This window comes from Narcine bancroftii, chromosome 2 (genome assembly GCF_036971445.1).
Source record: "Narcine bancroftii isolate sNarBan1 chromosome 2, sNarBan1.hap1, whole genome shotgun sequence".
NCBI lineage: Eukaryota > Metazoa > Chordata > Chondrichthyes > Torpediniformes > Narcinidae > Narcine > Narcine bancroftii.
In genome coordinates, this window is record NC_091470.1 from 291117413 (window position 1) to 291141321 (window position 23909).

At 38.3% G+C, this 23909-nt stretch overlaps 1 protein-coding gene across 1 annotated transcript in view; it reads right to left on the minus strand.

Moving 5' to 3' along the window:
• LOC138755400 (centrosome and spindle pole-associated protein 1) overlaps positions 1 to 23909 on the minus strand; it is a 226372-nt gene that overhangs the window by 35996 nt on the left and 166467 nt on the right. The window contains exons 15-21 of the mRNA XM_069921323.1: positions 23159 to 23270; positions 21626 to 21746; positions 13729 to 13876; positions 12900 to 13007; positions 9784 to 9896; positions 5372 to 5521; positions 2489 to 2632 (exon numbers count right to left, since the gene is read on the minus strand). Of these exons, the coding sequence (XP_069777424.1) occupies positions 2489 to 2632; positions 5372 to 5521; positions 9784 to 9896; positions 12900 to 13007; positions 13729 to 13876; positions 21626 to 21746; positions 23159 to 23270 (896 nt within the window). The remainder of the gene's footprint in view (positions 1 to 2488; positions 2633 to 5371; positions 5522 to 9783; positions 9897 to 12899; positions 13008 to 13728; positions 13877 to 21625; positions 21747 to 23158; positions 23271 to 23909) is intronic.

The following is a 23909-nucleotide window of genomic DNA, read 5'->3' on the forward strand; positions in this document are numbered from 1 at the left end:
CCATACCTGCTGCTTTGCCACTTTTCAGTTGTTCGATTGCCTTATACTGGGCTTCTCCTCCAGGAAAAACAAGGACTGGTTTGACGAAAACAGCCAGGAAATCCAGGAGCTGCTGGCAAAGAAGCGAGCTGCCCACCAGGCTCACCTTACAAAGCCGTCCTGTCCAGAGAAGAAACAAGCCTTCCGTCGCGCATGCAGCCATCTTCAGCGCAAACTCCGGGAGATCCAAAATGAGTGGTGGACTAGCCTCGCCAAACGAACCCAGCTCAGCGCGGACATTGGCGACTTCAGGGGTTTCTACGAGGCTCTAAAGGCTGTGTACGGCCCCTCACCCCAAGTCCAACGCCCGCTGCGCAGCTCAGACCAAGTTCCTGTGCTAATAACCTTGGAAATACTATCATCAGGATTCACATCTGAACTTTGAGATACAGCTGACTGAGTCTCTATCTTCTACATTTCGCCCAGTACAGCACCAGTGGGACTCGCAATGTACATTCATCTGTTCCAGTTCCACTAATCTTTAAGTCAGCTAATGACGTCTGCAGTGCCTTATTGGAGTCTTCTTCTTGCTTGATGGTTGAAGTCGCTTCTTCTTTGGTGGCTGGCTCTAACCTCCTGCCAAGTGTTGTTGGTCCGTCTTGCTGGCTCAACTCACAACCAAACATTTCTTTAAGAGGAGCTATTTGCTTGAGGTCTTTTGCCCAACAAGGCTTCTTCTTATTCATCTTGGGTTCTTTACACTGCAATCTGGCTTCTTCTGGTTCCTGCGAACTGTAAACAAATTTGTATCTTACGTGGTCCCTTTAAGAGAATTTCTCTGAATTGTCTTGAATGTGTGGATATGCACACAAGCTTTCTTATCTCTGGTTGTTTATAACTTTTAAGAACACATTCTTCTGGGCTTCCTGCCAGATTCTGCAAACCAAAGCTGTATCTTAGCTTTCCAAGGTCACAGGTTTCTTCCAAGACTTTAGCTCAATTTTAAACTGCACATTTCATAGACAACATTGACAGATTCTCATAGAATTGGAATATTCTATTGTTACAGCGAGGATGTCTCTTTGCTTTTAACAAGTTGAGTTCTTTTGACCAAATTTTATCCAACAAAGCTCACCATTATAATTTTATTGGAATCAAAATGCAGATGACACTTTCCAAGTTCCAGTATTTCCTCATTTCAAAACGTGTCATGGGGATGATATTCTGAATTACTATCTTATTAATCCAATAAACCAAACTTTGTAGATGCAGCTTTATGTAGCTTTAATTCGTTGATAAGATGGATAAACATTTTGAATAACTTCACATTAAGATTTTCATAATGATGAATAAACAAAGCATATACTGTACTTAAAATATAACGATACTCAACTTTAAAGAGATTATACAAGAAGAAATAAGACAAATTTAAAGAAAATTATCTTGAGCTCACGTTCTCTTCATAGTTCATCAAAGAATGAGATGGAAGCTCTTAGTTTGCTCAGATATTATGACATATTACGTCATAGTCACATAGTCTCAGAGACAAGCACAAAATTAACTAAAAATAAAAAAAACACAAGGTTTTAACCTTTACAGATGCTGCGTGCAGGCTGGAAGGGATCCTCAATGATTTTGCGTGTCCTCTTCAGACAATGATCCCAGTAGATCACATTGATTGGGGGGGGGGGGGGGAAGAGAGACTCTCGTGATTCTCTCCTGCCTTATCAGCCCTGATGTTGAAGTAGTTAAGGTGCCTTCAAACTCGTTTGTTGCTACAGCTTTGAATTAAACCTCTGAAGCAGTCTGGGAAACTTTCTAAAAAATATGCACATACTAGCAACATTTATTAAAAAATATAATCAAGTCCTGCAAGTCCACCTGATGCTTTTCCTGCTACTGTTCTGCAGGAGCCTGTGCAGGTTCCTCTGCTACCTGTGACAACATCCAGCTCCTCCTTATCACTGTAGCATAAATTCATTCCTTGCCAATTTTCACTAACAGCTAAAAAAGATTCAATAGTGCTATAACCCTTTTAAGTAATTCCTCAGATTAACATCAAGGACATTGCAATTCTGAGAGCCTCGAAATATATACATGCTTCAGATATAACACTGACCAAAAATTGAAGGTTTAGCATTTTTTGACAATGCAGCAGTGAACAGCAAAATACTACATGTGACATACATCAACCAAATGAATGTGAAGTTGGTGCTAAGAGCTATCCAGACATATGTGAGCATAAATTTATGGGTTATTTTATTTAGAAATACAGCACAGTAACAGGCTATTTCGGCCCACGAGTCTGTGCTGCCCAATTTTTACCCCCAATTAACCTACACACCCTATACGTTTTTGAACAATGAGAGGAAACTGGAACCCCCGGAGAAAACCCATGCAGACATGGGGAAAACATTACAGACAGAGCAGGAGATCCTCAAGTAGCAAACAAAGTACAGTGCAAGCAATTATGGAGGCTGCTCATGCACAAACAGATATCTCTTTATACCTCATCTACCCTTGCAGACTGTTCCCTTTCTATTTGCTGCCGAAATAATAGCTCCTGCTTTTCTTCTTCTTCTTTTCGTTTTCTTTCTGCTTCTTTACGACGTTCTTCAGCCAACCGTACAATTTCCTCATTTTTGAGCCTTTGCTGAAAATGGAATCAAATTAAATTTGCATTTTAAAAAACAATGTTCCATTTTTTCCAAACTTACTTCCACTAAACATTGAGATCCTCATATTTCATGTGCACGTCCACATCAGAGCATAAGACATAGGAGCAGAATTAGGCCATTCAGCCTTTTGAGTCTGCTCTGCCATTTAATCAAGAGCTGATTCATTTTCCCATTGTCCAGTCTTCTCCTCAGAACTTTTGATACCCTAGCTAATCAATTCCTGCCTTAAATACACCTAAAGACTTAGCCTCTTCAACCATCTTTCGCAACACACTCCACAAATTTATCACCCTCTGGCTAAAGAAATTCTTCCACATCTCTGTTCCAAGCGGACACCCTTCAATCCTGAAATTCTGCCCTCTTATTATAGACTCGCTATCCATGGGACACAACCTTTTTACATCTACTATTCTTTGAGAATAAAAGGGGAAAAAAAAGAGCAGCTACAAAACCCCTCAAGTCTGTAAGGATATTTAGCAAGATCCTTTTTGTTCCTCTACTTCTGGTTCCTATTTACTCTGGTTATCTTTGTTCAAAACCTTATTGATCTTGAGCTTAAATATATCCAGAGTCCTCAAGACTCATGTACAATCCTCTACATAAAAAACCTTCTCATCTCAATTCTAAATAACTAACCCTTTATCATTAGATTATTTATAATGTATTGAGTATAAGAGGCAGCTGGCAAACTGCTAGGAAGTTTGTTTGGAATGACAGGCAGATAGGGCAAAAATGCAGCCAATGGGATGAGTTTCTTAAATTTTTTAATTTAATCATGCAACACAGTAACAGATCATTTCGACCCACGAGCCCCTGCTGCCCAATTTAAACCCAATTAACCTACACCCCCAGTACGTTTTGAAGGGTGGGAAGAAATCAGAGCCACCAGGGAAAACCCACATAGACACAGGGAGAATATACAAATTCCTTACAGACAGCATGAAACTTGAACCCCAGTCCCAATTGCTGGCACTGTAAAGGCATTGCCTGCCTATTGTTTCAATGTAACAGTGACAAAAATAGGAATACAAGGCTAAAGGTTTTGTATTTAAATGCAGCACAAGAAATAAAGTGCATGACCTTATAGTACACTGATAGATTGGCAGGTATGATCTTGTGGCCATCAAGGAGTCTGGTTAAAGGATAGATGTCATTAACAGCTGAATATCAGGATATGTAAGGATACACAGTGAATCAAAAGGATAGGCAGATAAGCAGAGAGGATGGCATGGCTCTGTTGGTAAGGAATAACATTAAATCATTAGAAAGATGTGACTTTGGATCGGAAGATTCAGAAGGGTTGAGTCAAGAAATGGAAAGGGGAAAAAGACACTGCAATTATATATAGATCTCCAAACAGGTGGTCAGTCCTGGTCATCCTGAAGTTCATAGTTATCTCCTTCATCTTGCCCACTTTGAAACTCAGGTTGTTACTCTCTCATCATATCACAAAATTTTCCACCTCTTCTCTGTAGTGCAACTCATTGTTGTTGCTGATGAGACCTACTATGTTGATGTTGTGGCCACTACAGAGACTTGACTGGTGGAAAGACAGGATTGGCTGATGCAGGTACTGGGGTTTAGGTGTTTTAAAAGGAATAGGATGGGAGTAAAGAGAGGGGGTGGGGATGGGGGAGTAGCATTATTTTATCACGGCTATAGAAAGGGAGGAAGCTGTAGATGGAATGTCAACTAGGACATTGTGGGTGGAAGTCAGAAATAGGAAGAGGGCAATCCTTGTACTGGGAGTAATCTATAGGCCCCAAATAGCCCTCGAAACACCGAGGAACAGGTAAGTAGGAAGACTTTAGGAATGGTGCATTAATTTTCAGGTTAATGTTATTGGAGACTTCAACTTCTCAGAACCTCTGACTGCAAGAGGTATAGATGGGGTGGAATTTGTCAGGTGTGTCCAAGAAAGATCAGCGGAGAGGCCGTAATGGATCTGGCATTGGGTAATGAACATGTCAAGTGATAGACCTCTCAATGCAGGAGCATTTCAGTGATAGTGACCACAACTCCCTGAGCTTTTAGTTTTGGACAAAGAAAAATCAGACAAAATAGGAAGATGTTTAATTGGATAATTGGATATGATGGGTGAGGCAGACACACAGTTAGGATAGCAGTTAGTGCAATGTTCTAACAGTGCCAACGACCAGGGTTCGAATCTTGCACTGTCTGCTGTAACAATATTAATATTTGGGGAGAATTTATAAGAATTGGGGTAGGTCACATACATACACACATTTTAAAACACATCTCATTTGAAAGACTGAAGAAATATTGACAACGCTAGATTCAAACCAGTTACTGCTCTGAAACAGTGTTGCACTAACTGCAAGACTAACCATGCCACCTTTGTTGAAAGTTTTCTTTTCCTTTGCCCACAATACTGAATACAAATAACATAACTGAAATTTTCCATTGGGTGTTGGCTGTGCATATTCAAGACTATCCTTAAAATAATGGCAACACTCCCTGGTTGGTAAAAAGAAACACGGTTCCCTCTCTCCAGAAGATTTAATTGGAAAGTATAAAACCCACAGATTTAGCCAGTTCTAATACAGCACTGTAACAGGCCAATTCGGCCCTATGAGTCCATGCCACCCAATTTACACCCCATTAGCCTACACCCCAGTACATTTTTGAAGGGTTTTTAAAGTGTGATATTTTAGAAAAGCAACTAATCGTATCAGTCAAAAATGAAAGGTTACCTCCTCTTCTTTACGCCGTTTCTTTTCTTGTTCCTCTTCAAGTTCCTTTGCAATTCGTGCTCTCTGTTCAACTAACCGTCTTTCCTCTCGTTGCTCTTCTAGTTTACATTTTTCACGTTCTTCCTCTGCTTTGCGTCGCTTTTCTTCAATCTGAAACCAAATTAATTGTAATTCACTTATTCTGTTGATTTATTTCTAAAACCAACTTTTTACTGGAATTCCTTGTATTTTCTGAAGGGAAGTTTAAACTCAAGAATTTTGTCATTAAGATTTTTCAAACTTTCCAACTTTGCTACATCAGAATCTCACGCTAATCAAACTTTCTTTAGCTTGGTATTTTTAAAAGTCATAAACCAGTTAAACATAATAAAAGAATGAAATGTAAATTACAATGAAAAATGCACGTAAAAAATTATGAAAAAATATGATGTTTAATAGAATAGGATTGTTCTATTTTTGTACACGTGGCTTAGTTTACACCCACTCAGTTCCCAAACTTAAAACTACAATTAAGCCTCACTTATTTTATTAATGATAAGATCCATTTTATCAAACACAAAGATTTACCCAGAATTATTTGTGCTCATCTCAGGCTTATGTACCATGATGAGCAAACACTTCTTTCTTTCTTTTCAATTTTTAAATTAGTTTTTATAATAAATATACTACGAAGAAAAGGGAACAAAACTGAAAATACAATATCACATAATTATATAAATCAAAGATAAAACTTCAAACAGTATAAACTCGGTCCTCCCTCCACTGCATGAAAACAGAAGATATGATATATATTGTGTCAGAATATGTTATGTTTGTGTTGTATATAGATATGTTTTTAGGAGATAAATTGTGGCAGGTTTTTTAGGGTAAGTCACATACAAACACTTAAAAATAGATCTCATTTAAAATACTGGAGTTCTGCTCAAGCCAGACAGGCCTGGCTTTGAGTGCCCTTGCAAAAACTTTGAAGAGTGCCTAAGGGACTTCACTAATGGATTGTTATTTTGAAAAGTAAGAGTTGAAAGAACTCGGAGGTTTAGGTTCGGAGCAGAGGACTGTCTGAGGACAGTTTGCTGTTCTAACAAGGTCATGTGATTTTTCAAGCAGAGAGAGTAAAACAGGCTTATCTCTGACAGAGAGAGAGAGAATTCTGCAGTGCTAGAGTTCAGAAGCAGCAGGTGGGAACTGGAACAGGACAAGCTGGCAATCTTTTGGAAAAACCCCATTTTGAAGACTGGTTGTGAGTGCTTGGTTCAACATGGTCAAAGCCCTTGTGGTCCATACAAGAGGAGAGGACTGGCTGTATAATGTTTCACTTGAAATAAGAGAAACAAAAAGGAACATTGTGGAGATCTGAAGAAAAGAGGTTATCATCCTGAAAACCCTGATGGGGTAAGTTTCTTCGGCAAGACACTGACATGGCTGATTAAAAGGGATCCGTTTGTGACCAGGAATAACAAATCTCTCTCTGAAAACCGACAAGAACCTTCCTGAATGGTAACCATTTACCTTTCAAGCACCAAAGCCTGGTCAAATTCATAAATGTTAAATTCTGTGGACATTATAAGAATTGCCTGCAACCAGTGAACTTGGAGGAATGAAAAGTGAGATTGGACTGTGAATTAAAGAACTTTTCTAAACTTACACCCACATTACATACACGTGCGCTTAGAATTAGAAGGGGGTTAAGTTAGGTTAAGTAAGTTAATAGTGTTAAGTTAAAGTTTGATCCTGTTTTCATGTTTAAAGATAATTAAAAGCAACTTTTGTTTAAGTAACCATTTGTCTTGGTGAATATCTATTGTTGCTGGGTTTTGGGTTCCTCCTGGGCTCGTAACAATATATATATTTATATATTATGATTTTTGAAAATATGTATATATATATATATATATAGAGAGAGAGAGAGAGAAAAAAAATACCTACCCTAATCAATTGAAAAGAAACTAAACAAAAAAAAAACACATCTTAACAGCTTATCCTGAGGGCTACATATATTTTGTAGCTTTTGATTCATTCTGTGAATCAAAAAACAACAGTTAAGACTATATCTCTTCTGGAAGAGTGAGTACATCTAATCACATTAAAAACATTTACATCAAATGAAAGTAAGATATAAAATGTCACCATGTATCTTCAAATTTCACCGACGCATCAATACATGATATTTTTTTTTTCTGAACTTAAATAGGTCATAAAATGAAAGAACCATTGAAACACTGTTGAAAGGCTAGAATCTTTCCATTTGAATAAGATAGCTCTTTGAGCAAAAAATGTAGAGAAGGCCACAACCCAATGCACAGGTACAGAAAAGAGCTCTTCTTATTGCTTTTCTCAACTCTGTGACACTTTCAGTGACTGAGTACGAGATGGCCATAACCAACTGATAAACTGTTGCACTACCATCTAAACATGTTGACAGGTTGTCCACTCCTTTGCAAGCAAGGTAACAACTGCACTATATGATATTTAAATTGCTTTCAAATATTTTCATTGGTAGAGGATTTGTCTTTCAGTACTTGAAATAACACTCAAATGAATTACATTTTTATTACCTATTTTGTATTTCCTCCTTCAAAAGCAGCAGCATTTGGTCAATGTAGGTATGATTTTAGCATACTATCCAAACTTTTCATAGACAAAAGTTCTTTGTCTCACAAAAATTGAGTTTGAAAAATCCATTATTAACTTATTAGAAAATTATAGTCTGCTCTATCTCTTCTGCAACTTCCTGACCGCCAAGATTACAAGAAAAAGATACATCTCACTTGACTTTCAAATGGATCAATTCTAAATTCCTTTTTGGCACTATATGTTTAAAATGAATAGTTGAAAGAGAAAGTCTGTATTTAGAAAGTGTTATTCATTACTGCAGAAGTCCAAAGCATTTTGCTTCCAAAGTACTTTTGAAACGTGTCTCAATTCTATTGTCAAAAATATGGCATCCAATTCATGCACAAACTGAATCATAACAAGACCATATGTGCTTTATTGACAATGATTGAGAATTAATGTTGGCTATGACACTAAAGAAAACTTTATTATTTTATTAAAAACAGTGTAATGGAAACTTTTGTGCTAATACAACAGAAATATATTCATTTTATAATTATACATTGATAAATAGTCCAACTGAGAAGTGAGATTTGGTTTGGTCTCTCATCTGAAAGGCTGCCCCTCAGATAATGCAACACACCCTTAATATCAATTCTATGGAGCAGAACTTGAATCATAACCTCCTGAGGCAAAGTGCTCTAAGCTGACAGCCAGAGATTGTGAGTCTCAGTTTCAATATTTGAGGTCCAGGCCGCCTACTAAGAAAAAATTCCATGTGTTGCTTCTGCAACTGACTGATTCACTCACAAGAGCAGCTCAAGCCATTTAACATGCTGGAACAGCACATCTCCCTCTTCTAAAGAAATATTACTGCAATCAAAGCATGTGCACTTTCATGATTGAGTATTTGAATATTCAAATACTAACAGTGCCTAGTAGCTTGAATACGCCTAACACTGTCTCATCTCGGAAGCTAAGCAGGCTCAGGACTGATCAGTACTTGGAGGGGAGACTGCCTAAGCACACCAGGTATTGAAGATTTCTGTGAGGGGCACTGGACAAAGTGAAGGTAGACAAAGTTAATGAATTTCATGTATGTTACATTCTTAATGTAGTATTACATAACTATAATGGAACCTTTACCTTTAATGTTATTGCAGTGAAACAAAGCACTCCATGAACTCACTAGTGCTGATCTCAGTTAGGTTTTTAGCTATGAAAAAAAAACATCCACTACTAAAGTACACAGAAATATTCTATTGTGGATTACATCAAAGAAACCTTTTGACAGCCAACCAGAGATCAGTGTCTTGCATGATGGGGAGATGGAGGGTCATCAGCAAACAATGAGAAATGGGTCAGGCAATATCAGAGATTTTTGGATGTACAGCACAGAAAAGAGTTAGACATCTGAATTGCTAGGCTGCAGCCTATATTTTGTGCACATCTCTGGGTGGAACTTGAACTCAGAATATTTTAATCCATCAGCATCCAACTAAACACATTCTCCTAGATAAAGTAGAGCAACTATTTTTTTAGATATACAGCAGAGTAAACAGGTCATTCCAAGCCCCCAAGCCCATGCATCCCAAATACTGTATCCAAATTAACCTACAACCTCCATACATTTTGGAGGGTGGGAGGAACCCAGAAGAAACCCACGCAGACATGGGAAGAACATTCAAACTTCTTGCAGGCAGTGCCAGATTTGAACCCGAGTTGCTGACACTATAATAGCATTGCACTAACTGCTATACTAACCGAGTGACTCACTATATATTAAATGACTGAACACAGGGAAAGGAATAAATGAATGTAACAGGAAATTAAAAATAGAATACTTCAACTATATTTACTTGTAAGCGTAGATATTCTTTATATTTTTCTTGGTCAGGAATTTTTCTTTCAGTTTGTTGTTCAATGGCTGAATTTCCTTGGGAAAGCTGTGATGCATTTGCAAGCATAAACCCTACAAAAAGAAAATATAAATGGCTTTATTCAGGGAATCCAAGGAATCCAAGGAAAACAACAATCTTGTTCTCAAAGCCACCAAGACCAAGGAGCTACTTGGAGCTATTTAGGAAGGAGAGTCTGAGGGACCACACACCTATTCACATTGATGGGACAGAGGTGGAGAGTTAGAGCCTTGAAGTTCCTGGGAGTCCATATATCAGAACACCTCTCCTGGAACTAGCACACTGAGGCAACTGCTATATATCTTCTGATACATATGGACAAATATGAATGTCCCTACTTTCTAAGGGGTCTGAAGAGATTTGGCATATCATCATATACTCTATCAAACTTCTACAGGTGCACTTTGGAAAGTGCAATGTAGTTGCATTAAGTCCTGGTTTGAGAATTCAAATGCCCAGGATCACAGAAGACTCCAGAAGATTTCCAGGGTGACAATAGCAAATACCAAAGGACATCTGTTTAAGGTGAGTGGATGAGTTTAGGAGACATGTCAGGAGTAAAAAAAAACAGAGAGTGGTGGGTGCCTGGAATGCATTGCCAGGGGTGGTGGTGGAGATTGGTACAATAGACTTATAAAAGACTCTTAAATGTTTGAGGACTTTGGGTGTGAGGAAGGGAAGGATTAGATTGTTGTGGAGTATGTTAATTAAGGTAAGCACAACATTGTGGTCCAAAGAGCCTGTACTGTGCTGTAATGCTCTCAGAAAACAAACATAGCCAGGTCCATTATGGGGTCTGACCCATCCACTGAGTGTTTCTGTATGAAGTGTTGACTCAAGAAGGCAGTCAACATTGTTAAAAAAAAAACACCTTCATCAGCCTTGTTACAATTTTCTCATTGCTACCTTCATGCAGAAGTTACAGATGCCTGGAGATCAGGACTCTATGTCTGAAAAATGGTGGTGCTGGCAGCGCTGCCACTGGTGTGGACCCGCAGAGAGCAGGGAATGAGCAGTGAATGGAGACACACCACTCCTGCAGGGTCCAACCGCCCAGTCCAAATCCTGTCAGCTCCATACAGGCTTTAAACGGCCTCTTAAAGGAACCGACAGAGATTTTATTAAAAATCCAACAACTGCAGGGTCTGCGCTCAAGATGGTGGTGCCTATGATCGGCAGCAGCCACAAGGGGTTGCAGACTCTGAGGAGGCAGAGGACTGGTGCAAGGCACCAGAAAGCAGGAAGACCATCCCCCGTATGAACAGGAGAAGCAGAGGAGACGACCCATGGGACAATGACCATGGCAGAAGACCAGTGAGGGGCTCTGCAGCTGAGGAGCACACAGGCCATGAGCTGTTGGTGACTCGAGGAGAGGAACCCACACAGGCTGTGGACTGCTTGAGACTGCGGGTCAAGCAAGGGATTTACATCAGGCAGTGGACTGCTGGGAGACTGGCTTGAAAGTGGCAGAAGGGGCACCACCAGATATTGGAACAGGAAGCAAAAGGGTGCTGAGTGTGCTGAAGTGTTCCTAATCATGTTAGAGGTTCAGATGTAGAGCTCAAATTGCCGATGGTTTGGACTGGACTCTGTGTGCCTGCAGAAGATACAAGTGTGCTGGAGGCGAATCCACAGATACTCGGTGAATGTGGTGGAACTCTCATTTGCTTCTCTTTCTCTGACTGTAAGAGGCACTTCAGGCAATTTTTGCTGATGGCCAATCTGTCTGCCTTACAGCAGACAAAAGCCACTTTTGTGTCATATATCACTGTTTTTATTACGTGACAATAAACTGAATCTCGAATCTATAAGAACAGTTTATTTCCAACAGTATCAGCTCTTGAAGCTCTCCTAAGCAGAGATTGCTCTGCACTATTGGTGTCACTATTTTCTCTAGGATAAATATGATCTATTTTTATTGCATTTATTGCCACTTTTTAACTCAATTAAGTATAATATTGTAGTTGTATTTTTAGCTGTTTTTGTTGCTGTTCAGCTGCAGCAAATAAGGGTTTTGGTACATGTACATTGTACAATGTATATGTCAATAAACACTATTATTTCTTAGGGCATAAGTGAACCTGTGGCTTCTTGAGCTATTCACCAATTCATTAAGATCATGGTTAGTTACATCTTGGCCTCAATTCTACTTTCCAGTTTGGTTTCCTTACTTTTGATTCCCCTCATCTCCACATTCAAGCCTTGAATATATTTAAAGACTCCAATTCAGATTGTAGAAAATGCCAAAGATTCACATTTCTTTCAAACAAGTTCCTTATCTTGCCTTAATTAATGCTTTTTCCTGTCTATTTCAAGATCCATCTTCAATAAAAAGTTATTTGTTTAAATCATTTCTCTCATCATTAACATACAAGAGTTTCAAAATGTGTGCTTTTAAAGGGCAAAGTAAAAAGATATGTGTGTATTTTGTCAACAAGTCAAAAAGTGGAATCTTGAATGTCCACAACCACCATAAACAGCAAATTCAGAAAAAAGCTAATCAAATTTTCTCCCTATCTGAAAATTATTAAAAAGCCTCTTGCAAGTCTTCTGGAACTGAACTTCTATTCTTGTTTACTTTTTCTTTATCTTGCAAAAAAAAAAGTGTTTTCCAGTTGATGAAATTTGGACATTCTGCCAACTTACACCAAGGATACTCCTGGTGACCCTTGTGGATGGCCTTAAGCAACTAACACTTCGACACTCAACAACAGAATGTATTCTCTCAATGTGGACCTCAAATGTCTGACCCAGTTGCTTGTGGAACATTGTCAAGGATGCCAGTGAATTGGTAAAAGGCATCCCCACTATTGAGTCAAATGCAGCTCATCAGTCTCAGTATGAGAAAACATAATATAGAGTGATCTTGATGGTGGAGCATAATGGAACAGACAAGCTCTTCCCTTAAAATTACCTGAAAAGAAACCATTCTTCTTGTCACTATCCAAAAACTGTAGGCATCAAAACAATACAATATGTATGGAGTATGTTCTAGTCAGCATCATTTACATCTTGTACATTAATTTAATGTGACTATTCATCAAAACACAATTTACCTTGGTCTTTCACATTAAAAGGTACCATGACCTTGGAGTCTTGATTTCCTTGATGAGGAAAGTCCCTGTAGGCATTTTCATTCTGCTTATGCATTTTCTTCAGATCAGCTGGTTGCAATGTCATACATTTAAAGTCATTTCATTTCACATTACAATAAATTTTACAAAAAGAATCAGATATAATTAATGATGGAATGTGTTTTTTCCACCTCCAATCAATTCTAGCATAACATTATTGGGGACTGGTTGGTGGAAATACATATTCATGCAGATATACAAATCTATATGAAGATCCATATATCCCAGGAAATTAGCTCGTCTATGAATTTGAATGAAATATAGCAAAAACAACAGTTAATTTGAAAACTTCAAAACTAAATGAAGAATGCTGTCAGAATTTAGCATTAATTTGAAAAACTGTTCTTGTGCTTTGAAGAAGCTTGTTTACAGGCAAATTACAAACAACTTTACTCTGGTCTAAAATGTGCTATATCCAGTTCTTTGGCTTGGCTTCGCGGACGAAGATTTATGGAGGGGGTAAAAAGTCCACGTCAGCTGCAGGCTCGTTTGTGGCTGACCAGTCCGATGCGGGACAGGCAGACACGATTGCAGCGGTTGCAAGGGAAAATTGGTTGGTTGGGGTTGGGTGTTGGGTTTTTCCTCCTTTGCCTTTTGTCAGTGAGGTGGGCTCTGCGGTCTTCTTCAAAGGAGGCTGCTGCCCGCCAAACTGTGCAAACCGTGCTATATCCAGTTAAACTATTGTAAAATAGCCAAGTATACTCCTAAACTTTAACTTCACAAAATTAAATGAAAGAAAATAAAGTAATACTTAGTAAATTTCCTTCTGCATCTCTGAGAGGTGCTCCTCCACCTCCTCTTCCCCATGGATTGTAAATTTTCATGTCCTGTTCAAGTTTTGCATCATATCTCTCGGTTTCTTCCTTTTCTTTTCTCTTCCTTTCCTCTCTTTCTTGCATCTATAAAAGACATCAAAAATTTAAGGATTATTTCCTGTAACATAAGAAAATGTTTGTGCAAACATACTCCGGACATTGATTAATAGAGATCGTGTATGCTGTGGCAGAATAAATGACTGTCCTTGTCCTTGTCCCATTGAACAACTCAGACTTGATGGGATATACATAATAATAAACAAACAATATATCAGAGTGTTTCCTTGAAGAAAATATCCCAGAACATATTAAGCAGGATTACACTATGAAAATATTTAGTAAAGACAATTTACCTGGAGGGTGTTGCATTGCAAACTAAGGTATAAACAGCATTTGAGCCCAGACGTAGCACAACAAAATATACTATTTAGCATAACTTTTTATAAAGTTTTCAATGCTTTTAACACATTTGTTCTGAATATGGGGCATAAATTCTCTACTTATACTCACAGAAGTTTCAAGGATTAAGGTTCAGTGTTTTACAAATGAAGGATGTATTTCCTCTTTTTACCAAAAAGGCAGAAAGCAATACTACACTGAACCAAAGCATTCAGGTTAAACTCAACCACCCATATTTTTCTGATGAAACCAACCAAGTAAAATTGCTGACAATTCTCCAAGTAATACGGGGGTTCTCAGCATCCCAAAGAGTCTCCACCAGGATATTGCCAACTTTGCATTGCCACTCGGTTCATCATGGGAGTCCCAACTGATTCCACCTCCCCCCACCCCACCCCCCCCCCCCACCCCACCCCCGAGGTCAAGTGGCACACAGAATTATTTTTGTGGAATTCCAAAGGCAGTTAATAAAAATTCTTATAACAAACAGTTAGCTGAACTTCAAATTCATAGAACTGGAGGCAAATTGATCCAGCCATCAAAGTGGTGAAGAGCAAGAGACAATATACTAGAACTCAACTTGGCAAGATAGGATTTAAAATTTCCTACAAATATGTTGATACAAGAATTAACTATATTAATAAATGATCAAAATAGTGTAAGTAGTTAGTGCAGAAAAAAACAAAAATTATGAAGGGATATGCATAAATTGTGCAAAATAGAAAATTGTTGCAAATAGATTTTAATGATGGCAAGTATGAGGTTGGTACACAAGTGACTGCTTACACTGGAATTCTAAATAAAAAATAACCTACTGGAGGAACTTAACAGGTCAAGTAATATTTTGGATGGTGGGGGGAGGGGGGTGGGAGAGATGGAAGGAATTATCCACATTTTGGAAAAAGCCCATCTTCAAGACTGATTGTGGACAGGGGAAATGACAGTATTAGGAGGAATAGGTGAGGGGTTGAGGCAGGAACCAGCAAGTGTTTAGTGAATCAGTAAGGGGTGACAAATGACAAATAGTTGGAGATGGGAGGGATGTAGCTGGGAGACAGAGGTAGGTGATTGGAAGTACCAAAGAAAAAGAGAGAGAGAGAAAAAAGAGCGAGAGGGAGAGAGAAAGAAAGAAATAGGAAAAAAAACACAAGGGCTGGGTGGTGGAAAATGAGCCGGGGAGAGTGAAGTTGGAGACAGCTGGTGTAGGATGTTAAGCAGGAACAAAAGTTTACTAGTACTGAAATCTGATTGGTAAAGAAGGTGAAAATGGTAGAAATAGTATCCATCAGTTGAGGAACAGATGGAATCTGATAGAACCTGAGAGTGAGGGTGTCTGGTGAGTAAAACGTGTGCTCACAAGTGAATGAAACTTGGAGAGGGAGGAAAATTGGCTGAGAGTGAGGTTCTGAGAAAGGGGACAAAACAAAGGATGGAGGGGAGGACTGGAGGTGGACTGGAAGAAGAGAGAGGAACACAGGACATGAAAATGACTTAAAATTGGAAATTTAATGTTCATATGATTGGGCTGAGAATTACCCAGACGTATATGAGGCATTATTCCTTTTATTTGCATTAAGATTTATGCCGGCTGTGGAGAAGGCAGAGATTGCATATCTCAGTGTAGGAAAAGGAATAAGAGTTGAAAAGGCCAGCAAATGTGAGCTCAAGATCCATATTGCAGATAAAACATGGGTGCTCTGTGAAATTGTGATATATCTGCATTTGGCCTCCCCAAATCACTATTTTGGACCCAAGAAACCTGAAATAGATGTTGTTTTCTTTAATAGAGCAAACCCAGGAATTTAAATAGACCAGGATCTATATGGCCTGTGTAGGCCATATAGGCAAAAAGGTCCAGAATATAATTAAAAAATGTCCAGTAATCCAAAGTACATATTCTTAAATTTGTAGAAATGGTATATCTGAATAAAAAGGTAGGGGGACACAGGCTTTCAGATGAGGTAATGGGTGAATACAGGTGAAGGGTAGAAGAGAAAGAAGCCGAGAAATGATAGGAGAGGGTACAAGGCAAAGAAAGATAGCTCTCTAACGGATGGGAAGGGGGCGGTGAACTGGAGAAAGGGAAATAGATGGATGAAGGAAGGGTGTTATTGGCACAGTTAATGCAGCAGTTAACATAACAACTCAGGGTACTCTGGTTTCCTCCCATATTCCCAAAGATGTACAGTGTTTTGTAGGTTAATTGGTCACAAGGGTGAATTTGGGCAGTACAGGTTCATGGTCCGGGGGAGGGGTTGTTACTGTGCTGTGTTTTTGAATCAACATTGAATGAAATTATAGAAGTTGATATTGATATTTTATAGTTTTGGGACTGCCCTGACAGAATACAAGGTATTATTCTTCCATTTTGCTGGTGGCCTCTATTTGCCAGCACATGAGGCCGTAGTCAGACATGTCACTGTGGCAATGGTGTGTGGAATTATAGTGGTTTTCAAAACTCCTTATGAGGGGCTCAGGCCTTAAACGTCAACTGCTTTTTACTTCCTTTGAATGCTGCAAGAACTGTTGAGTTTCTCCAACCCTTTTGTGCATTCCAATAAACACCAGCACCTGCACATTTTCTGACTTATTTCCAATAAATCCAATGTCTATGACTAAAGACGCATATCAAAAAAAATTAAAACAAGATTTTGTTTTGTAGCTCAAGTATTGAAACAATTCTACAAATACAGAATGGTAGAAATCTGAAATTCTATATTACAGATGGAAATTGATTCCAAGTAATTGTTGGTTTAATTTAGTTCATTGTAAATCAGTAATCAAAAGATCTACAAATGTCTAATGTTACAAAACAATAATTATGTAAAATAGAAGTAGACTTCAAGAGTACCTAGACAGATAGGTGAGATCTATTAGCACAGAGCAGAATAAATTAAATGCAATTAAAAACAAATTTAAAATGCAAGTGGACTTGTGGGAACAGCTTAGCTAGGTTTTAATATTTTTAAATATTTGGATAGGAACATGGATGGGAGGGGTAAGGATGGCTATGGTATGGATGCAGGTCAATGGGAGTAGATGGAAAAATAGTTCGGCATGGACTAGATGGGTCTTTTTCTATGCTGTAGAGTTCTATGATTCTAGATTTGTGGGTGTGGTTTTCTATTTACAGTTGGCCTTGAGAATCCAGTCAAAACAATTTAGGATCCAAGTTGACTAGAAGATTTGTTCGAGGGTGAACTTGTAGGCACAGAGCAACAGCATTGAGAAAGATTTCAACACTTTATTTTCAATATCCTAATGGGAAAAATATTTTTTAATCATATTTATTTTGAGAGAAACAAAATGGAGAGTAAACATGATTCAATAATTATTATTCTGAGTACAGTGGAATAGCAGAGGGACCTCAGTATGTTATGCTTATCCATTAAAGGATGAAGTCTTTGCTGGCAGTAAGCATTTTTGCCCATCCCTAATTACTTTAGAAAGACAGAGAGCTATCTTCTTAAACTACTGCTGTTCTCCTGGTAAGATCACCTCAAGGGTTACTCCAGGATTTACAACCAATGACAATGAGGGAAAAATAACACATATTCAAATCACAATGATGTTTGACTTGAGAGTGGAGATTGCATTTTAATTCTATTCATGCATGGGGAAGACCATTTGTGGGCAAGATCAGAAATAACAATCCAATAGTCCTCATTGACGTTTGGATGAGCCACCTTTGATTCTGTGCAAGCAAGTTAGGCATAACGGAATTAGCGACTCCATTTACTTCAAAGACAGAGCAAGAAAGATTTTGGTTAGAAACATAGAACACTGCAGCACAGAAACGGGGCGTGCGGCCCTTGTTGTTGAAAAATTTTATTGCATAGTCCCGCTAACCTGCACCTGGACTATATCCCTCCATACCCATCCCGTCCATGTACCTGTCCAATTTTTTTCTTCACTGTCAAAATTGAGCGTGCATTTATCAATTCAGCTGACAGCTGGTTCTACACTCCCAACATGAAGAAGCTCCCCCTAATGTTTCCATTAAACTTTTCTCTTTTCACCCTTAACCCATGTCCTCTAGATCTCATCTAACCTCAGTGGAAAAAGCCTACTTGCATGTACTCTATCTATATCCATCATAATTTTGCATTTTTTTCTCAAATCTCCCTTGACTCTTCTGCACTCCAGGGAATAAAGTTCTAAACTGTTTAATCTTTCCCTGTAACTCAGTTCTTCAAGTCCTGACAACATCCTTGTAAATCTCTTCTGCAATCTTTCAATCTTATTGATATCCTTCCTGTAGTAAGGTGACTGAAACTGCACACAATACTCCAAATTTGGCCTCATCAAGGTCTTGTACATCTTCACCATAACATCTCAACTCCAGTATTCAATGCTTTCATTGCTCCAGTATTCAATGTGCCAAAAGCTCTCTATACAACCCTATCTACCTATGACAACAATTTAAGGGAATTATGTATCAGTATTCCTAGATCCCTATGTTCTACTATACTCCTCAGTGCGCAATTGTTTACAGTCTATAGCCTATCATGGTTTGTCCTTGAAAGTGCAAAACTGCAAATATGTCTGCATTAAATTCCATCTGCCATTTCGCTGCCCATTTTTCCAGCTGTTCCGTATCTCTCTGCAAGCTTTGAAAGCTTTCCTTGCTGTCCATGACACCTCCAATCTTTTGGTCATCTGCAAACTTGCTGATCCAGTTTACCATATTATCATCCAGATATTTGGCTATGGCCCCCTTAGAACTCTGCTCAAAATTTATGGGCCCCCTTCCTTAATAAGAGTCATTATTTGGTTTCTTCTGTACTCCCCTTCTACCAACTACAAAAAAACTAAAAATATTGAACGATTTCAGTCTGTGGTCCCCCTTAAATGTGCTGTGCCCCCGGGATGGGGTTGGGGATGGGTGGGGGGGGGGAAAGGGTTGCCATGCGGCCTCCATTGCGAATTACTGATTGCAAACATCAGTGGACCCAGCACTGATCCTTGAGGCACACCACCAGACACAGGCTCTAGTCAGTGAGGCAATCTTCCACTACCACTCTCTGGCTTTCTATAACGCCAATGATTAATCCAATTTACTACCTCACTGTGAACATCAAGTAACTGAAACTTTCTGACTAACCTCTCATGTGGGACCTTGTCAAAAGCCTTCCTAAAGTCCATGTAGACAACATTCATTTCCTTTCCTTCATCAGCATTTCTGGTAATCTCCTTGAAAAACTCTCAGATTGGTTAAACACACCTATCATGATCAAATCTTTGGTGATTATCCCTAATCAGTCCCTGTCTAGCCAAATATTTGTATATCTGCTCTTTTAGAATACCTTCCAAAATCTTACCCTCTACTGATGTCGGACTCACCAGCCTATAATTTCCCAGAATATTTTTGATGTTTGTTTCTGAACAATATGAACTATCCTTGAATTCTCTGGCACCTCACCAGTGGCTAAAGACACCTTAAATATGTCTGCCAGGGCTTTTGCAATTTCTACTCTAGCCTCCCTCAAATTCTGAGAGAATACCTTATCAGGCCCTAGGAATATATCCACCTTTATTTGCCTGAAGATAGGAAGGATCTCCTCCTCTTTAATCTGTATTGGTTCCATGTTCTCACTGTTTGTTTGCCTCATTTCCATAGCATCTGTGTCAGTTTCTGGAGTAAATACAGATTCAAATGAAACCATTTAAGATCTCCCCATCTCTTTTGGCTCCATACAAAGTCGACCATTCTGATCTTCAAGAGAACCATTTTTGTCCCTTCCTATCCTTTTGTTCTTAATTTACCTGTAGAGGCCCTTAGGATTTTCCCTCACTTTGTCTGCCAAAGAAACCTCATGTTTGTTTTCCCCCTCCTGATTTCCCTCAAGTTTTTTCCTGCATTTTTTTATACTCCTCCTGTACATCATTTTCTCATTGCCTATACCTTCTATGCACCTCTCTCTGCTTCTTAACCAAATCCCCAATATCCTTCAAAAACCAAGGCCCCTAATGCCTGCTAATTTTCCCTTTAATCCTGACAGGAACATACCCCTTTGAAGGCCTCCCACTTACCAAGAACATTATTTCAGAAAACAACCTGTCCCAATCTACGCTATCTAGATCCTTTCTCATTTCCTGAAAATTGGCCTTTTTCTAATTTCAGAATCTCAGTCAGGAGACCAGACCTATTCTTAATCATAATTATCTTGAAATAATAGTATTCTGATCAGTGGACCCGAAGTGTTTGGCTATACCCACTATCGTCATCTGTCCTGTCTCGTTCCCTAATAGGAGATCCAGTATTGCACTCTATCTAGCTGTTACCACTTTATAATGATTTAGAAAACTTTCCTGAACACATTTGACTAACTCTAACCCACCCACACTTATACAGTATCAGAGATTCAAGCTATATGTGGAAAGTTAAAGTCGCCTACTATCACGATTTATGTTTCCTGCAGCTGCCTGCTCTCTCTCTGCAGATTTGCACCTCCAATTCTCGCTGACTATTTGGTGGTCTGTAATATAATCCCATTAATGTGGTCATACCTTTCACATTCCTCAATTCCACCTATATAGCCTCACTTGAAAAACTTTTAGTCTGCCCTGCTGAGCATTGCTGTGACATTTTCCCTGACTAGCAATGTCACCCCTTCCTCTTTCATCCCTCCCCCACTGTCATGTCAGAAACACCAAAACTCCGGAACAGTGAGCTGCCATTCCTGCCCCTCCTGCAACCAAGTTTCACCATTAGCCACAATGTCATAATTCCACATATCAATCTATGCTCTAAGCTCATCTGGCTTTCCTACGATACTTCTTGTATTGAAATAGACGGAATATTATTCCCACCATGCAAAATCTTTTGATTTCAGTCTTTGAATGTAGTCTTAACATAATCCTTTTCCATTCCTTTTCCAGTATCTCTTCTGGCACTCTAGTTCCCAAGCCCTTGGAGCAGCGCTAGTAAACCTTCCCGCAAGGATACGAGTCCCTCTCTAGGTCAGAAGCAAACCGTCCCACCAATACAGGTCCCACATTCCCTGAAAAGGAGCCCAATGAACATTATTCTGTGAATTAATGAAAACATTTATGTTCTTTGTTGTTTTAAAATGTTAATACACTTGAGTGAGATATTCATTTAGATGATTTTAAAGGTTTTGACATACATAATTGTTCATATTCTAAAAGAAAGTGAGCTTGTGGACATAGATTATCAAGACTGTCAATGTATTTCCGAAGGTAATGCTTTCTACTTACAATCAGTAAAGATCATTTAAGAGCCAGCTTCACAATCTAAATTGCCTAAGTATGAACTTGGTAGGTAAGGGATTTCAATGCATTGGCAGAAACATCAGTACATTGCATTAAATACACAAATGGGAAAACATTTTATATTATTCGTACTTATTAAATTGTACAGAAAATGGCAAACTAAATAGAATGAATTGAGAAACTTAAATATAGCTTCACCTGCTTCTTCAAGAAATCCTGATATGTTTGAGCACTTTCTTTTGATAAATCTGCTGGCTGAGCTGGCAAGAATCCACCATTCAAGTTTCCAACAGTAGTAGCATCATGAACATCTGACATACTGCAATTCAAATGAAGAGCTGATAATTGATGTTGTATAATGTCATGTGAATTTAAAATCCACACAACCTAGAGGATAATTTATATCCATTTTGATACTGAAAATTTCAGATTCTACAGAAATACAATGATCAACAATAAGACATCTAATGCTAGTTTGTTGGATGCTGCTTGTGTCCTCCAGAGACCTTTTGATTTACTTTGGGAAACAAGGCTTTGATTGAATTCAACAATCCATTTTGATAGAGAGATATTAAATAGAGGTCAAAGTAATAACAGGAAAAAAATGGAGAATGAAGTCAAAGATACTTAACTTGAGAAAATAAATAATACAGGACAACATCGCAAAGGGGAATAAAAGCAAAACAGAGGAAAAGAGATAGAAGAGTACATTTCCCATCATGCAAGAACCACTGAGAAATGATGACGGAGGCTTCAATTATTTTAATAAAGATAAAGAATAACATCAATTTTAAAAAACATTTAAGATCTGAAGTGTCACAGGTTTTCAATTCATTCAGCACGTTTATCTGGTGATTGCTGGGTATACTTGTTAATGTCATTTTGACATCATCTGCAGCACACACAAAGCAGCACACTGGTGAGTTGAGGCCAGCCTTAACATTATTTGAAGTGCCTGACCTTTTCTCACTGCTGCCAATGGCAGGAAAATTATGATTTTCCTGAGCATAACTACGTTCCGAGATTGTCTCAGCTGCAATCTACCTTTCCCCATCATTTTGTCATCTAACCCAACTCAACTCCCTCAATCTTCTTCGTAGATAAAAACAACCCTTCAACCCATCAAACACAGCTCATCTCCTCTCCCGACCATCATAAGTTCACACACAATCTCTACCCCTTCATTTTCACAGCAGGACAAATTGTGGTAGATAGTCCACTGGTGACTGTATGCAAATTAAATCCATTTTTGCAAGTGCTGATGAAATAGAGCCCAAGGATTCTCAGAATTAAACCTATGGTATTAATTACTATTGATGATCCATATTCAGATGTATCCCTTTTATCCTTTCTTGCAACATCTGAGATATTTTCATGTCTATCCTAGCAAGTACAAATTTAAAAAATGTATGCCAATAGTTCTCAGAGGTGTCATCCTTGAAAGAGAAGCATCTGTGTCTCCGATTATCTGGGTAATTTCTATTTTCTATAGTGTTCTTTAACTAGATTAGGCATTAAAAATAAAGAAATGCAAATTATAAACTAATTTTGACAACTCTATCAATGATTTTCAGAAGCAATATATTAGGAGACATGCATCTGTAACACAGTAAATTAATAATTAATGTATTTCATGTACTCCATAACTTAGTTTCAAACACAACTGCACTATTTGTTAAAATTGCAGTTTAACATGTTAGATATAGCTGATAATAAAAGCCAAAATCTTACAAAGGTTGATTTCCAAAGGATGGATGTGGATAACCTTGCATGGGTAAGGTGGTCAGCGCACTAGGAGGGTTCATTAAGGATATAGGCTGTGCTCCAATGACTCCAGGTCCATCTATACAGTAAAATATACAATAAAACAGAATCTACAGAACACCAAGTATGTGTTAAATAAAATAATATTTTGAGGGCATATCAACCATCTGGTCATTTCAAATATGCATCAGAAAAATCATGAGTGAGCTGCCAATTTTCTGGTGCTCATCTGCAGAATGTGACAAGCCCGTAATATCTACTTTCTCATTAATACTTCAGTGTCCATAACGACTACTACTTTTAAGACTGTTTAGTGATCGAGGTTGTTCTCGTTACTAAATAAGGTATTAGCAAATTATGCTAGTACAAAATCTGTTGAGTACATGTTTAGAAAAAAAAGCAAGAAATGATGGAAAATTTTAATTAAAAAGTTTTTAATTAATTTCATATGGAAATTTAATTATGAGATATTCCTAACTATTTGGGCATGTACACCTGAAATCTTTAAAATCGTTAAGTACCCTGTATAAGCACACTGAGGATATGGACTATTGCAGGCAAATGGGACAAGCCTGGAATGCCTTTTTAGTCGGCAAGGACTAAAAAAGGGCCTTTTCCATACTTTATTAACTGTATGATAAAGAATCCAATGATAATCTCAGAATTAAAATAACATGTCTCAACTCACACAGATGCAATCATGCTTAGTTCTATTATC